This window comes from Hyla sarda, unplaced genomic scaffold, assembly GCF_029499605.1.
Source record: "Hyla sarda isolate aHylSar1 unplaced genomic scaffold, aHylSar1.hap1 scaffold_608, whole genome shotgun sequence".
Taxonomy (NCBI): Eukaryota; Metazoa; Chordata; class Amphibia; order Anura; family Hylidae; genus Hyla; species Hyla sarda.
In genome coordinates this window covers 104,035-123,879 of record NW_026610623.1, presented here as the reverse complement: position 1 = coordinate 123,879, position 19,845 = coordinate 104,035, and the positions used below count along the sequence as shown (strand labels likewise).

The 19,845-nt window shown below is 44.9% G+C and overlaps 1 protein-coding gene across 1 annotated transcript in view; it reads right to left on the bottom strand.

The window, feature by feature from the left end:
* Positions 1 to 19,845, bottom strand: part of LOC130341002 (sodium/potassium-transporting ATPase subunit beta-2-like) — an 89,575-nt gene that overhangs the window by 29,094 nt on the left and 40,636 nt on the right. The window contains exon 7 of the mRNA XM_056554225.1: positions 6,611 to 6,724. Within this exon, the coding sequence (XP_056410200.1) occupies positions 6,611 to 6,724 (114 nt within the window). The remainder of the gene's footprint in view (positions 1 to 6,610; positions 6,725 to 19,845) is intronic.

The window sequence follows — 19,845 nt, the reverse complement described above, 5'->3', positions numbered from 1 at the left end:
CCTCCTGCCTCCGCCAATCAATGGTCACAGCGCCTCCTGCCTCCGCCAATCAATGGTCACAGCGCCTCCTGCCTCCGACCAATCACTGGTCACAGCGCCTCCTGCCTCCGCCAATCACTGGTCACAGCGCCTCCTGCCTCCGACCAATCAATGGTCACAGCGCCTCCTGCCTCCGCCAATCAATGGTCACAGCGCCTCCTGCCTCCGACCAATCACTGGTCACAGCGCCTCCTGCCTCCGCCAATCAATGGTCACAGCGCCTCCTGCCTCCGACCAATCAATGGTCACAGCGCCTCCTGCCTCCGCCAATCAATGGTCACAGCGCCTCCTGCCTCCGACCAATCACTGGTCACAGCGCCTCCTGCCTCCGCCAATCACTGGTCACAGCGCCTCCTGCCTCCGACCAATCAATGGTCACAGCGCCTCCTGCCTCCGACCAATCACTGGTCACAGCGCCTCCTGCCTCCGCCAATCAATGGTCACAGCGCCTCCTGCCTCCGACCAATCACTGGTCACAGCGCCTCCTGCCTCCGCCAATCAATGGTCACAGCGCCTCCTGCCTCCGACCAATCAATGGTCACAGCGCCTCCTGCCTCCGCCAATCAATGGTCACAGCGCCTCCTGCCTCCGACCAATCACTGGTCACAGCGCCTCCTGCCTCCGCCAATCACTGGTCACAGCGCCTCCTGCCTCCGACCAATCAATGGTCACAGCGCCTCCTGCCTCCGACCAATCACTGGTCACAGCGCCTCCTGCCTCCGCCAATCAATGGTCACAGCGCCTCCTGCCTCCGCCAATCAATGGTCACAGCGCCTCCTGCCTCCGCCAATCACTGGTCACAGCGCCTCCTGCCTCCGCCAATCAATGGTCACAGCCCCTCGCGGCTCCGCCAATCACTGGTCACAGCACCTCCCGCCTCAGCCAATCACTGGCCACAGTGCCTCTCGCCTCAACCAATCACTGTTCCCAGTGCCTCCCGCCTCAGCCAATCACTGGTCACAGCTCCTCCGCCCTCAGCCAACCACTGGTCACAGTGCCTCTGGCCTCAGCCAATCACTGGCCATAGCGCCTCCTGCCTCAGCCAATCACTGGTCACAGCGCCTCCTGCTTCAGCCAATCACTGGTCACAGCACCTCCCGCCTCAGCCAATCACTGGTCACAGCTCCTCCCGCTTCAGCCAATCACTGGTCATAGTGCCTCCCACCTCAGCCAATCACTGGCCACAGCGCCTCCCACCTCCGTCAATCACTGGTCACAGTGCTTCCGGCCTTAGCCAACCACTGGTCACATCGCCTCCTGTCTCAGCCAATCACTGGTTGTAGCCCCTCCCACCTCTGCCAATCACTGGTCACAGCGTCTCCCGCCTCCACCAATCACTGGTCACAGCGCCTCCGGCCTTAGCCAATCATTGGTCACAGCACCTCCCGCCTCAGCCAATCACTGGTTACAGCGCCTCCAGCCTCAGCCAATCACTGGTCACAGCCCCTCCAGCCTCAGCCAATCACAGGTCACAGCCCCTCCCGCCTCAGCCAATCACTGGCCGCAGCCCCTCCCGCCTCAGCCAATCACTGGTCGTAGCCTTTCCCACCTCTGACAATCACTGGTCACAGCATCTCCCGCCTCCACCAATCACTGGTCACAGCGCCTCCGGCCTTAGCCAATCATTGGTCACAGCACCTCCCGCCTCAGCCAATCACTGGTCACAGCGCCTCCCGCCTCCATCAATCACTGGTCACAGCGCCTCCTGCCTCCATCAATCACTGGTCACAGCGCCTCCGGCCTTAACCAATCACTGGTCACAGCGCCTCCTGCCTCCGCCAATCACTGGTCAAAGTGCCTCCCGCCTCAGCAATCACTGGTCAGAGCCCCTCCCGCCTCAGCCAATCACTGATCACAGTGCCTCCCACCTCTGCCAATCACTGGTAACAGCTCCCCCCCCCCCTCAGCCAATCACTGGTCACAGCGCCTTCTGCCTCAGCCAATCACTGGTCACAGCGCCTCCTGCTTCAGCCAATCACTGGTCACAGCGCCTCCTGCTTCAGCCAATCACTGGTCGCAGCGCCTCCTACCTCCACAATCACTGATCACAGTGCTTCCCACCTCAGTCAATCACTGGTAACAGTGCTTCCCACCTCAGCCAATCACTGGTCACAGCGCCTCCCACCTCAGCCAATCTCTGGTCACAGCTCCTCCCGCCTCAGCCAATCACTGGTCACAGTGCCTCCTACCTCTGCCAATCACTGGTCACAGTGCCTCCCGCCTCAGCCAATCACTGGTCACAGCGCCTCCCACCTCTGCCAATCACTGGTCACAGCGCCTCCCACCTCAGCCAATCACTGGCCACAGTGCCTCCCGCCTCAGCCAATCACTGGTCACAGCGCCTCCCACCTCTGCCAATCACTGGTCACAGCGTCTCCCGCCTCCACCAATCACTGGCCACAGTGCCTCCCGCCTCTGCCAATAACTGGTCACAGTGCCTCCTACCTCTGCCAATCACTGGTCACAGTGCCTCCCGCCTCAGCCAATCACTGGTCACAGCGCCTCCCACCTCTGCCAATCACTGGTCACAGCGCCTCCCACCTCAGCCAATCACTGGCCACAGTGCCTCCCGCCTCAGCCAATCACTGGTCACAGCGCCTCCCACCTCTGCCAATCACTGGTCACAGCGTCTCCCGCCTCCACCAATCACTGGTCGTAGCCTTTCCCACCTCTGACAATCACTGGTCACAGCATCTCCCGCCTCCACCAATCACTGGTCACAGCGCCTCCGGCCTTAGCCAATCATTGGTCACAGCACCTCCCGCCTCAGCCAATCACTGGTCACAGCACCTCCCGCCTCAGCCAATCACTGGTCACAGCGCCTCCCGCCTCCATCAATCACTGGTCACAGCGCCTCCCACCTCCATCAATCACTGGTCACAGCGCCTCCGGCCTTAGCCAATCACTGGTCACAGTGCCTCCGGCCTTAGCCAATCATTGGTCACAGCACCTCCCGCCTCAGCCAATCACTGGTCACAGCGCCTCCCGCCTCCATCAATCACTGGTCACAGCGCCTCCCACCTCTGCCAATCACTGGTCACAGCGCCTCCCACCTCAGCCAATCACTGGCCACAGTGCCTCCCGCCTCAGCCAATCACTGGTCACAGCGCCTCCCACCTCTGCCAATCACTGGTCACAGTGCTACCGGCCTTAGCCAATCAATGGTCACAGCTCCTCCTGCTTCAGCCAACCACTGGTCACAGCGCCTCCCGCCTCCGCCAATCACTGGTCACAGCGTCTCCCGCCTCCACCAATCACTGGTCGTAGCCTTTCCCACCTCTGACAATCACTGGTCACAGCATCTCCCGCCTCCACCAATCACTGGTCACAGCGCCTCCGGCCTTAGCCAATCATTGGTCACAGCACCTCCCGCCTCAGCCAATCACTGGTCACAGCGCCTCCCGCCTCCATCAATCACTGGTCACAGCGCCTCCCACCTCCATCAATCACTGGTCACAGCACCTCCCACCTCAGCCAATCACTGGCCACAGTGCCTCCCGCCTCAGCCAATCACTGGTCACAGCGCCTCCCACCTCTGCCAATCACTGGTCACAGTGCTACCGGCCTTAGCCAATCAATGGTCACAGCGCCTCCCACCTCCATCAATCACTGGTCACATCGCCTCCGGCCTTAGCCAATCACTGGTCACAGCGCCTCCCACCTCCATCAATCACTGGTCACATCGCCTCCCCCCTCTGCCAATCACTGGTCAAAGTGCCTCCTGCCTCAGCAATCACTGGTAAGAGCCCCTCCCGCCTCAGCCAATCACTGATCACAGTGCCTCCCACCTCTGCCAATCACTGGTAACAGCTCCCCCCTCAGCCAATCACTGGTCACAGCGCCTTCCGCCTCAGCCAATCACTGGTCACAGCGCCTCCTGCTTAAGCCAATCACTGGTCACAGCACCTCCCGCCTCAGTCAATCACTGGTCACAGCGCCTCCTGCTTCAGCCAATCACTGGTCACAGCGCCTTCTGCCTCAGCTAATCACTGGTCGCACCGCCTCCTACCTCCACAATCACTGATCACAGTGCTTCCCACCTCAGCCAATCACTGGTAACAGAGCTTCCCACCTCAGCCAATCACTGGTCACAGTGCCTCCCTCCTCAGACAATCACAGTTCACAGCGCCTCCCACCTCAGCCAAATACTGCCGCAGCGCCTCATGTCTCCACCAATCACGCCACAGGACCTCAGCCAATCTCTGGTCACAGCTCCTCCTGCCTCAGCCAATCACTGGTCATAGTGCCTCCCGCCTCAGCCAATCACTTGTCACAGCACCTCCCGCCTCTGCCAATAACTGGTCACAGTGCCTCCCACCTCAGCCAATCACTGGTCACAGTGTCTCCTACCTCTGCCAATCACTGGTCACAGTGCCTCCCGCCTCAGCCAATCACTGGTCTCAGCACCTCCCGCCTCTGCCAATCACTGGTCACAGCGCCTCCCACCTCAGCCAATCACTGGTCACAGTGCCTCCCGCCTCAGCCAATCACTGGTCACAGCACCTCCCGCCTCAGCCAATCATTGGCCACAGCGCCTCCCACCTCAGCCAATCACTGGTCACAGTGCCTCCCGCCTCAGCCAATCACTGGTCACAGCACCTCCCGCCTCAGCCAATCATTGGCCACAGTGCCTCCTACCTCTGCCAATCACTGGTCACAGTGCCTCCCGCCTCAGCCAATCACTGGTCACAGCGCCTCCCACCTCTGCCAATCACTGGTCACAGCGCTTCCCACCTCTGCCAATCACTGGTCACAGTGCCTCCCGCCTCAGCCAATCACTGGCCACAGCGCCTCCCACCTCCGTCAATCACTGGTCACAATGCTTCCGGCCTTAGCCAATCAATGGTCACAGCTCCTCCTGCTTCAGCGAACCACTGGTCACATCGCCTCCTGTCTCAGCCAATCACTGGTTGTAGCCCCTCCCACCTCTGCCAATCACTGGTCACAGCGTTTCCCGCCTCCACCAATCACTGGTCACAGCGCCTCCTGCCTTAGCCAATCATTGGTCACAGCACCTCCCGCCTCAGCCAATCACTGGTCACAGCCCCTCCCGCCCCAGCCAATCACTGTTCACAGCCCCTCCCGCCTCAGCCAATCACTGGTCGTAGCCTTTCCCACCTCTGACAATCACTGGTCACAGCATCTCCCGCCTCCACCAATCACTGGTCACAGCGCCTCCGGCCTTAGCCAATCATTGGTCACATCACGTCCCGCCTCAGCCAATCACTGGTCACAGCGCCTCCCGCCTCCATCAATCACTGGTCACAGTGCCTCCGGCCTTAGCCAATCATTGGTCACAGCACCTCCCGCCTCCATCAATCACTGGTCACAGTGCCTCCGGCCTTAGCCAATCATTGGTCACAGCGCCTCCCACCTCCATCAATCACTGGTCACAGCGCCTCCGGCCTTAGCCAATCACTGGTCACAGCACCTCCCGCCTCCGCCAATCACTGGTCAAAGTGCCTCCTGCCTCAGCAATCACTGATCAGAGCCCCTCCCGCCTCAGCCAATCACTGATCACAGTGCCTCCCACCTCTGCCAATCACTGGTAACAGCTCCCCCCCCCCCCCCCTCAGCCAATCACTGGTCACAGCGCCTCCCACCTCAGGCATTCACTGGTCACAGCGCCTCCCGCCTCAGCCATTCACTGGTCACAGTGCCTCCTACCTCCGCCAATCACTGTTCAGAGCGCCTTCGGCCTCGGCCAATCACTGGTCAGAGCGCCTTCAGCCTTGGCCAATCACTGGTCACAGTGCCATCCACCGTCGCCAATCACCGGTCACAGCCCCTCCCACCTCTGCCAATCACTGGTCACAGCATCTCCCGCATCCACCAATGACTGGTCACAGAGCCTCCAGCCTTAGCCAATCATTGGTCACAGCGCCTCCCGCCCCAGCCAATCACTGGTCACAGCTCCTCTACCTCAGCCAATCACTGGTCACAGCGCCTTCCGCCTCAGCCAATCACTGGTCACAGCGCCCCCAGCCTCAGCCAATCACTGGTCACTGCCACCCCCCCCCCCCCCCCTGCCAATCACTGGCCGCAGCTTTTCCCTTCCTGTCCATACTGAGAATAAGGCTGGGTTCACACTGTGGAATCTCCGGGCAGAGTTTCTGCCAGAGATCGAGCCGGTGGCACTAGGACCACATGGACTGCATTGCCGTCCCCATAGACGGCAATACATTTCTGGGTTGATCATTTGAGAGATCTGCTCAGAAATATATTGCTATCTATGGGGACGTCAATGCAGTCCATGTGGTCCTAGTGCCACCGGCTCGATCTCTGGCAGAAACTCTGCATGGAGATTCTGCAGTGTGAACCCAGCCTCACAGTTCTCTAAAAGAGAGCATAGTCTATGTCAGAGAGAAGAATACTGAACAAGGGCTTCTCTGTAATACACTAATCTCACCATTACCCTTCAGTCATTAGTGCTGCCTTGCTGTAACTTTACAGGAGGTTTTTCTGTTTCAGTTGCCTTTTACGGTATTGATCCAAAAGGGTTAATCCATAGATCATGCTTCTGATGGTGGGGGAACTCTAATGGTCAGATGTCTGCAGTCTTGAAACAAACCTGAGCTCTGTTCCCATAATATGGAAAATACATGAGGTCGATGGTCCCCAGATTGTTACCACTCAGACTGGGGAAGTAGCGCATGGTGCCCAGGAGAAGGTCCAAGTCATCATTCTGGAGAACAGAAAGAATTATGGGAAAAACTATGGAAAATACTGAAAACAAGACAGAAGACAAAGAGCAAACAAAGCGACGACTACACGGAGAGGAATCTACATAATATCTAGAGAACCTATAGTATGAGGGACCTGCACTGTCCCCTATATATTATATAATATCACACACCTGACCCGTCCACTATACATTATATAATATCACACACCTGACCCGTCCACTATACATTATATAATATCACACACCTGACCCGTCCACTATACATTATATAATATCACACACCTGACCCGTCCCCTATATTATATAATATCACACACCTGACACGTCCACTATACATTATATAATATCACACACCTGACCCGTCCCCTATACATTATATAATATCACACACCTGACCCGTCCCCTATATTATATAATATCACACACCTGACCCGTCCCCTATACATTATATAATATCACACACCTGACCCGTCCACTATACATTATATAATATCACACACCTGACCCGTCCACTATACATTATATAACATCACACACCTGACCCGTCCCCTATATTATATAATATCACACACCTGACCCATCCCCTATACATTATATAATATCACACACCCGACCCGTCCCCTATACATTATATAATATCACACACCAGACCCGTCCACTATACATTATATAACATCACACACCTGACCCGTCCCCTATAGTATATAATATCACACACCTGACCCGTCCCCTATACATTATATAATATCACACACCTGACCCGTCCCCTATATTATATAATATCACACACCTGACCCGTCCCCTATACATTATATAATATCACACACCTGACATGTCCCCTATACATTATATAATATCACACACCTGACCCATCCCCTATACATTATATAATATCACACACCTGACCTGTCCCCTATACATTATATAATATCACACAACTGACCCGTCCACTATACATTATATAATATCATACACCTGACCCGTCCACTATACATTATATAATATCACACACCAGACCCGTCCCCTATACATTATATAATATCACACACCTGACATGTCCCCTATACATTATATAATATCACACACCTGACCCATCCCCTATACATTATATAATATTACAAACCTGAACTGTCCCCTATACATTATATAATATCACACAACTGACCCGTCCACTATACATAATATAAAATCACACACCTGACCCGTCCACTATACATTATATAATATCACACACCTGACATGTCCCCTATACATTATATAATATCACACACCTGACCCATCCACTATACATTATATAATATCACACACCTGACCAATCCACTATACATAATATAATATCACACACCTGACCCATCCACTATACATTGTATAATATCACACACCTGACCCGTCCCCTATACATTATATAATATCACACACCTGACCCATCCCCTATACATTATATAATATAACACACCTGACCCGTCCACTATACATTATATAACATCACACACCTGACCCGTCCACTATACATTATATAATATCACACACCTGACCAATCCACTATACATTATATAATATCACACACCTGACCCGTCCCCTATATTATATAATATCACACACCTGACCCGTCCCCTATATTATATAATATCACACACCTGACCCGTCCACTATACATTATATAATATCACACACCTGACCCGTCCACTATACATTATATAATATCACACACCTGACCCGTCCACTATACATTATATAATATCACACACCTGACCCGTCCCCTATACATTATATAATATCACACACCTGACCCGTCCACTATACATTATATAATATCACACACCTGACCCGTCCCCTATACATTATATAATATCACACACCTGACCCGTCCACTATACATTATATAATATCACACACCTGACCCGTCCACTATATTATAAAATATCACACACCTGACCCGTCCACTATACATTATATAATATCACACACTTGACCCGTCCGCTATACATTATATAATATCACACACCTGACCCGTTCGCTATACATTATATAATATCACACACCTGACCCGTCCCCTATACATTATATAATATCACACACCTGACCCGTCCACTATACAAGATATAATATCACACACCTGACCCGTCCACTATACATTATATAATATCACACACCTGACCCGTCCCCTATACATTATATAATATCACACACCTGACCCGTCCACTATACATTATATAATATCACACACCTGACCCGTCCACTATATTATAAAATATCACACACCTGACCCGTCCACTATACATTATATAATATCACACACCTGACCCGTCCACTATACATTATATAATATCACACACCTGACCCATCCCCTATACATTATATAATATCACACACCTGACCCGTCCACTATACAAGATATAATATCACACACCTAACCCGTCATCTATACATTATATAATATCACACACCTGACCCGTCCACTATACATTATATAATATCACACACCTGTCCCGTCCACTATACATTATATAATATCATACACCTGACCCGTCCCCTATACATTATATAATATCACACACCTGACCCGTCCACTATACATTATATAATATCACACACCTGACCCGTCCCCTATACATTATATAATATCACACACCTGACCCGTCCACTATACATTATATAATATCACACACCTGACCCGTCCACTATACATTATATAATATCACACACCTGACCCGTCCCCTATACATTATATAATATCACACACCTGACCCGTCCACTATACATTATATAATATCACACACCTGACCCGTCCACTATATATTATATAACATCACACACCTGACCCGTCCACTATACATTATATAATATCACACACCTGACCAATCCACTATACATTATATAATATCACACACCTGACCCGTCCACTATACTTTATATAATATCACACACCTGACCCGTCCACTATACATTATATAATATCACACACCTGACCCGTCCCCTATACATTATATAATATCACACACCTGACCCGTCCACTATACATTATATAATATCACACACTTGACCCGTTAACTATACATTATATAATATCACACACCTGACCCGTCCACTATACATTATATAATATCACACACCTGACCCGTCCACTATACATTATATAACATCACACACCTGACCCAACCACTATACATTATATAATATCACACACCTGACCCGTCCACTATACATTATATAATATCATACACCTGACCCGTCCACTATACATTATATAATATCACACACCTGACCAATCCACTATACATTATATAATATCACACACCTGCCCCATCCCCTATACATTATATAACATCACACACCTGACATGTCCCCTATACATTATATAATATCACACACCAGACTCGTCCACTATACATAATATAACATCACACACCTGACCCATCCACTATACATAATATAACATCACACACCTGACCCGTCCACTATACATTATATAATATCATACACCTGACCCGTCCACTATACATTATATAATATCACACACCTGACCCGTCCACTATACATTATATAATATCACACACCTGACCCGTCCACTATACATTATATAATATCACACACCTGACCCATCCCCTATACATTATATAATATCACACACCTGAACAATCCACTATACATTATGTAATATCACACACCTGACTCGTCCCCTATACATTATATAATATCACACACCTGACCCGTCCCCTATACATTATATAATATCACACACCTGACCCGTCCACTATACATTATATAACATCACACACCTGACATGTCCCCTATACATTATATAATATCACACACCAGACTCGTCCACTATACATTATATAATATCACACACCTGACCCATCCACTATAAATTATATAATATCATACACCTGACCCGTCCACTATACATTATATAATATCACACACCTGACCCGTCCACTATACATTATATAATATCACACACCTGACCCATCCCCTATACATTATATAATATCACACACCTGAACAATCCACTATACATTATGTAATATCACACACCTGACCCATCCCCTATACATTATATAATATCACACACCTGAACAATCCACTATACATTATATAATATCACACACCTGACCTGTCCCCTATACATTATATAATATCACACACCTGACCCATCCCCTATACATTATATAATATCACACACCTGACCTGTCCCCTATACATTATATAATATCACACACCTGACCCATCCACTATACATTATATAACATCACACACCTGACCCATCCACTATACATTATATAATATCACACACCTGACCCATCCCCTATACATTATATAATATCACACACCTGACCCGTCCACTATACATTATATGATATCATACACCTGACCCGTCCCCGATACATTATATAATATCACACACCTGACCCGTCCCCTATACATTATATAATATCATACACCTGACCCGTCCCCTATACATTATATATCATCACACACCTGACCCGTCCACTATACATTATATAATATCAAACACCTGACCCGTCCACTTTACATTCTATAATATCACACACCTGACCCATCCACTATACATTATATAATATCACACACCCGACCCATCCCCTATATATTATATAATATCACACACCTGAAACGTCCACTATACATTATATAATATCACACACCTGACCCATCCCCTATATATTATATAATATCACACACCTGAAACGTCCCCTATACATTATTTAATATCACACACCTTACCCGTCCCCTATACATTGTATAATATCACACACCTGACCAATCCCCTTTATATTATATAATATCATACACCTGACCCGTCCACTATACATTATATAATATCAAACACCTGACCCGTCCACTATACATTATATAATATCACACACCTGCCCCATCCACTATACATTATATAATATCACACACCTGACCCGTCCCCTATATATTATATAATATCACACACCTGACACGTCCCCTATACATTATATAATATCACACACATGACCCGTCCACTATACATTATATAATATCACACACCTGACCCGTCCACTATACATTATATAATATCACACACCTGACCCGTCCCCTATATATTATATAATATCACACACCTGACCCGTCCACTATACATTATATAATATCACACACCTGACCCGTCCACTATACATTATATAATATCACACACCTGACCCGTCCCCTATATATTATATAATATCACACACCTGACCCGTCCACTATACATTATATAATATCACACACCCGACCCGTCCCCTATATATTATATAATATCACACACCTGACCCGTCCACTATACATTATATAATATCACACACCTGACCCGTCCCCTATATATTATATAATATCACACACCTGACCCGTCCACTATACATTATATAATATCACACAACTGACCCGTCCCCTATATATTATATAATATCACACACCTGACCCGTCCACTATACATTATATAATATCACACACCTGACCCGTCCCCTATATATTATATAATTTCACACACCTGACCCGTCCCCTATACATTATATAATATCACACACCTGACCCGTCCGCTATACATTATATAATATCACACACCTGACCAGTTCACTATACATTATATAATATCACACACCTGACATGTCCCCTATACATTATATAACATCACAAACCTGACCCGTCCCCTATACATTATATAATATCACACACCTGACCAGTCCACTATACATTATATAATATCACACACCTGACCCGTCCCCTATACATTATATAACATCACACACATGACCCGTCCCCTATACATTATGTAATATCACACCTGACCCATCCACTATACATTATATAATATAACACACCTGACCCATCCACTATACATTATATAATATAACACTCCTGACCCGTCCACTATACATTATATAATATCACACACCTGACCCATCCCCTATACATTATATAATATCACACACCTGACCCGTCCACTATACATTATATAATATCACACACCTGACCCATCACCTATATATTATATAATATCACACACCTGACCCGTCCACTATATATTATAAAATATCACACACCTGACCCACCCACTATACATTATATAATATCACACACCTGACCCGTCCACTATACATTACATAATATCACACACCTGACACATCCCCTATATATTATATAATATCACACACCTGACCTGTCCCCTGTACATTATATAACATCATACACCTGACCCGTCCTCTATACATTATATAACATCACACACCTGACCCGTTTACTATACATTATATAATATCACACACCTGACCCGTCCACTATACATTATATAATATTACACACCTGACCCGTCCACTATATTATATAATATCACACACCTGATCTGTCCCCTATATATTATATAATATCACACACCTGACCCGTCCCCTATATTATATAATATCACACACCTGACCCGTCCCCTAAACATTATATAACATCAAACACCTGACCCGTCCGGTATACATTATATAATATCACACACCTGACCCGTCCGCTATACATTATATAATATCACACACCTGACCCGTCCCCTATATATTATATAATATCACACCTGACCCGTCCGCTATACATTATATAACATCACACACCTGACCCGTCCCCTATACATTATATAATATCACACACCTGACCCGTCCAATATACATTATATAATATCAAACACCTGACCCGTCCACTATACATTATATAACATCACACACCTGACCCGTTTACTATACATTATATAATATCACACACCTGACCCGTCCACTATACATTATATAATATTACACACCTGACCCGTCCACTATATTATATAATATCACACACCTGATCTGTCCCCTATATATTATATAATATCACACACCTGACCCGTCCCCTATATTATATAATATCACACACCTGACCCGTCCCCTAAACATTATATAACATCAAACACCTGACCCGTCCGGTATACATTATATAATATCACACACCTGACCCGTCCGCTATACATTATATAATATCACACACCTGACCCGTCCCCTATATATTATATAATATCACACCTGACCCGTCCGCTATACATTATATAACATCACACACCTGACCCGTCCCCTATACATTATATAATATCACACACCTGACCCGTCCAATATACATTATATAATATCACACACCTGACCCGTCCCCTATACATTATATAATATCACACACCTGACCCGTCCAATATACATTACATAATATCACACACATGACCCGTCCCCTATATATTATATAATATTACACACCTTACCCGTCCACTATGCATTATATAATATCACACACCTGACCCATCCGCTACACATTATATAATATCACACACCTGAACCATCCCCTATACATTATATAATTTCACACACTTGACCTGTCCACTATACATTATATAATATCACACACCTGACCCGTCCACTATACATTATATAATATCACACACCTGACCCGTCCCCTATATTATATAATATCACACACCTGACCCGTCCACTATACATTATATAATATCACACACCTGACCCGTCCCCTATATTATATAATATCACACACCTGACCCATCCACGATACATTATATAATATCATACACCTGTCCCGTCCCCTATACATTATATAATATCACACACCTGACCCGTCCCCTATATATTATATAATATCATACACCTGACACGTCCCCTATATATTATATAATATCATACACCTGACCCGTCCACTATACATTATATAATATCACACACCTGACCCATCCACTATACATTATATAATATCATACACCTGTCCCGTCCACTATACATTATATAATATCATACACCTGACCCGTCCACTATACATTATATAATATCACACACCTGACCCGTCCACTATACTTTATATAATATCACACACCTGACCCGTCCACTATACATTATATAATATCATACACCTGTCCCGTCCACTATACATTATATAATATCATACACCTGACCCGTCCACTATACATTATATAATATCACACACCTGACCCGTCCACTATACTTTATATAATATCACACACCTGACCCGTCCACTATACATTATATAATATCACACACCTGACCCGTCCACTATACTTTATATAATATCACACACCTGACCCGTCCACTATACATTATATAATATCATACACCTGACCCATCCCCTATACATTATATAATATCACACACCTGACACGTCCACTATACATTATATAATATCACACACCAGACCAATCCCCTATACATTATATAATATCACACACCTGACCCGTCCCCTATACATTATATAATATCATACACCTGACCAATCCACTATACATTATATAATATCACACACCTGACCCGTCCCCGATACATTATATAATATCACACACCTGACCCATCCACTATACATTATATAACATCACACACCTGACCCGTCCACTATACATTATATAATATCACACACCTGACCCGTCCACTATACATTATATAATATCACACACCTGACCCATCCACTATACATTATATAATATCATACACCTGTCCCGTCCACTATACATTATATAATATCATACACCTGACCCGTCCACTATACATTATATAATATCACACACCTGACCCGTCCCCTATATATTATATAATATCACACACCTGACCCGTCCACTATACTTTATATAATATCACACACCTGACCCGTCCACTATACATTATATAATATCATACACCTGACCCGTCCACTATACATTATATAATATCACACACCAGACCAATCCCCTATACATTATATAATATCACACACCTAACCCGTCCACTATACATTATATAATATCAAACAACTGACCCATCCCCTATACATTATATAATATCACACACCTGACCCGTCCCCGATACATTATATAATATCACACACCTGACCCGTCCACTATACATAATATAATATCACACACCTGACCCGTCCACTATACATTATATAATATCATACACCTGACCCGTCTACTATACATTATATAATATCACACACCTGACCCGTCCACTATACATTATATAATATCATACACCTGACCCGTCCACTATACATTATATAATATCACACACCAGACCAATCCCCTATACATTATATAATATCACACACCTGACCCGTCCACTATACATTATATAATATCACACACCTGACCTGTCCACTATACATTATATAATATCACACACCTGACCCGTCCACTATACATTGTATAATATCACACACCTGACCTGTCCCCTATACATTATATAATATCACACACCTGACCCATCCACTATACATTATATAACATCACACACCTGACCCGTCCACTATACATTATATAATATCACACACCTGACCCGTCCACTATACTTTATATAATATCACACACCTGACCCGTCCACTATACATTATATAATATCATACACCTGACCCGTCCACTATACATTATATAATATCACACACCAGACCAATCCCCTATACATTATATAACATCACACACCTGACCCGTCCACTATACATTATATAATATCACACACCTGACCCGTCCACTATACATTATATAATATCACACACCTGACCCGTCCCCGATACATTATATAATATCACACACCTGACCCGTCCACTATACATAATATAATATCACACGCCTGACCCATCCCCTATACATTATATAATATCACACACCTAACCCGTCCACTATACATTATATAATATCACACACCTGACCCGTCCACTATACATTATATAATATCACACACCTGACCCGTCCCCTATACATTATATAATATCACACACCTGACCCGTCCACTATACATTATATAATATCACACACCTGACCCGTCCCCTATACATTATATAATATCACACACCTGACCCGTCCACTATACTTTATATAATATCATACACCTGACACGTCCCCTATATATTATATAATATCATACACCTGACCCGTCCACTATACATTATATAATATCACACACCTGACCCATCCACTATACATTATATAATATCATACACCTGTCCCGTCCACTATACATTATATAATATCATACACCTGACCCGTCCACTATACATTATATAATATCACACACCTGACCCGTCCACTATACTTTATATAATATCACACACCTGACCCGTCCACTATACTTTATATAATATCACACACCTGACCCGTCCACTATACATTATATAATATCATACACCTGACCCGTCCACTATACATTATATAATATCACACACCAGACCAATCCCCTATACATTATATAATATCACACACCTGACCCGTCCACTATACATTATATAATATCACACACCTGACACGTCCCCTATATATTATATAATATCATACACCTGACCCGTCCACTATACATTATATAATATCACACACCTGACCCATCCCCTATACATTATATAATATCACACACCTGACCCATCCACTATACATTATATAATATCACACACCTGACCCATCCCCTATACATTATATAATATCACACACCTGACCCGTCCCCTATACATTATATAATATCACACACCTAACCCGTCCAATATACATTATATAATATCACACACCTGTCCCGTCCACTATACATTATATAATATCATACACCTGACCCGTCCACTATACATTATATAATATCACACACCTGACCCGTCCCCTATATATTATATAACATCACACACCTGACCCGTCCACTATACTTTATATAATATCACACACCTGACCCGTCCACTATACATTATATAATATCATACACCTGACCCGTCCACTATACATTATATAATATCACACACCTGACCCATCCCCTATATATCATATAATATCACACACCTGACCCGTCCACTATACATCATATAATATCACACACCTGACCCGTCCACTATACTTTATATAATATCACACACCTGACCCATCCCCTATACATTATATAATATCACACACCTGACCCGTCCACTATACATTATATAATATCATACACCTGACCCGTCCACTATACATTATATAATATCACACACCTGACCCATCCCCTATATATCATATAATATCACACACCTGACCCATCCACTATACATTATATAATATCACACACCAGACCAATCCCCTATACATTATATAATATCACACACCTGACCTGTCCCCTATATATTATATAATATCAAACAACTGACCCATCCCCTATACATTATATAATATCACACACCTGACCCGTCCCCGATACATTATATAATATCACACACCTGACCCATCCCCTATACATTATATAATATAACACACCTGACCCGTCCACTATACATTATATAATATCACACACCTGACATGTCCACTATACATAATATAATATCACACACCTGACCCATCCCCTATACATTATATAATATCACACACCTGACCCATCCACTATACATTATATAATATCACACACCTGACCCGTCCACTATACATTATATAATATCATACACCTGACCCGTCCACTATACATTATATAATATCACACACTTGACCCGTCCACTATACATTATATAATATCACACACCTGACCCGTCCACTATACATTATATAATATCACACACCTGACATGTCCACTATACATAATATAATATCACACACCTGACCCGTCCCCTATACATTATATAATATCACACACCTGACCCGTCCACTATACATTATATAATATCACACACCTGACCCGTCCACTATACATTATATAATATCACACACCTGACCCGTCCACTATACATTATATAATATCACACACCTGACCCGTCCACTATACATTATATAATATCACACACCTGACCCGTCCACTATACATTATATAATATCACACACCTGACCCGTCCACTATACATTATATAATATCACACACCTGACCCGTCCACTATACATTATATAATATCACACACCTGACCCGTCCCCTATACATTATATAATATCACACACATGATCCATCCCCTATACATTATATAATATCACACACCTGACCCGTCCACTATACATTATATAATATCACACACCTGACCCGTCCACTATACATTATATAATATCACACATCTGACCCGTCCCCTATATATTATATAAAATCACACACCTGACCCGTCCACTATACATTATATAATATCACACACCTGACCCGTCCACTATACATTATATAATATCACACACCTGACCCGTCCACTATACATTATATAATATCACACACCTGACCCGTCCCCTATACATTATATAATATCACACACCTGACCCATCCCCCATACATTATATAGTATCACACACCTGACCCGTCCCCTATACATTATATAATATCACACACCAGACCCGTCCACTATACATTATATAACATCACACACCTGACCCGTCCCCTATACATTATATAATATCACACACCAGACTCGTCCACTATACATTATATAATATCACACACCAGACCCGTTCACTATACATTATATAATATCACACACCTGACCCATCCCCTATACATTATATAATATCACACACCTGACCCGTCCACTATATATTATATAACATCACACACCTGACCCGTCTCCTATACATTATATAATATCACACACCTGACCCGTCCACTATATATTATATAATATCACACACCAGACCCGTCCACTATACATTATATATTATCACACACCTGACCAATCCACTATACGTTATATAATATCACACACCTGACACGTCCCCTATACATTATATAATATCACACACCTGACCCGTCCACTATACATTATATATTATCATACACCTGACCCGTCCACTATACATTATATATTATCATACACCTGACCCGTCCACTATACATAATATAACATCACACACCTGACATGTCCCCTATACATTATATAATATCACACACCTGACCCGTCCCCTATACATTATATAATATCACACACCTGACTCGTCCACTATACATTATATAATATCACACACCTGACCCATCCCCTATACATTATATAACATCACACACCTGACCCGTCCCCTATACGTTATATAATATCACACACCTGACACGTCCCCTATACATTATATAATATCACACACCTGACCCGTCCACTATACATTATATAATATCACACACCTGACCAATCCACTATACATTATATAATATCACACA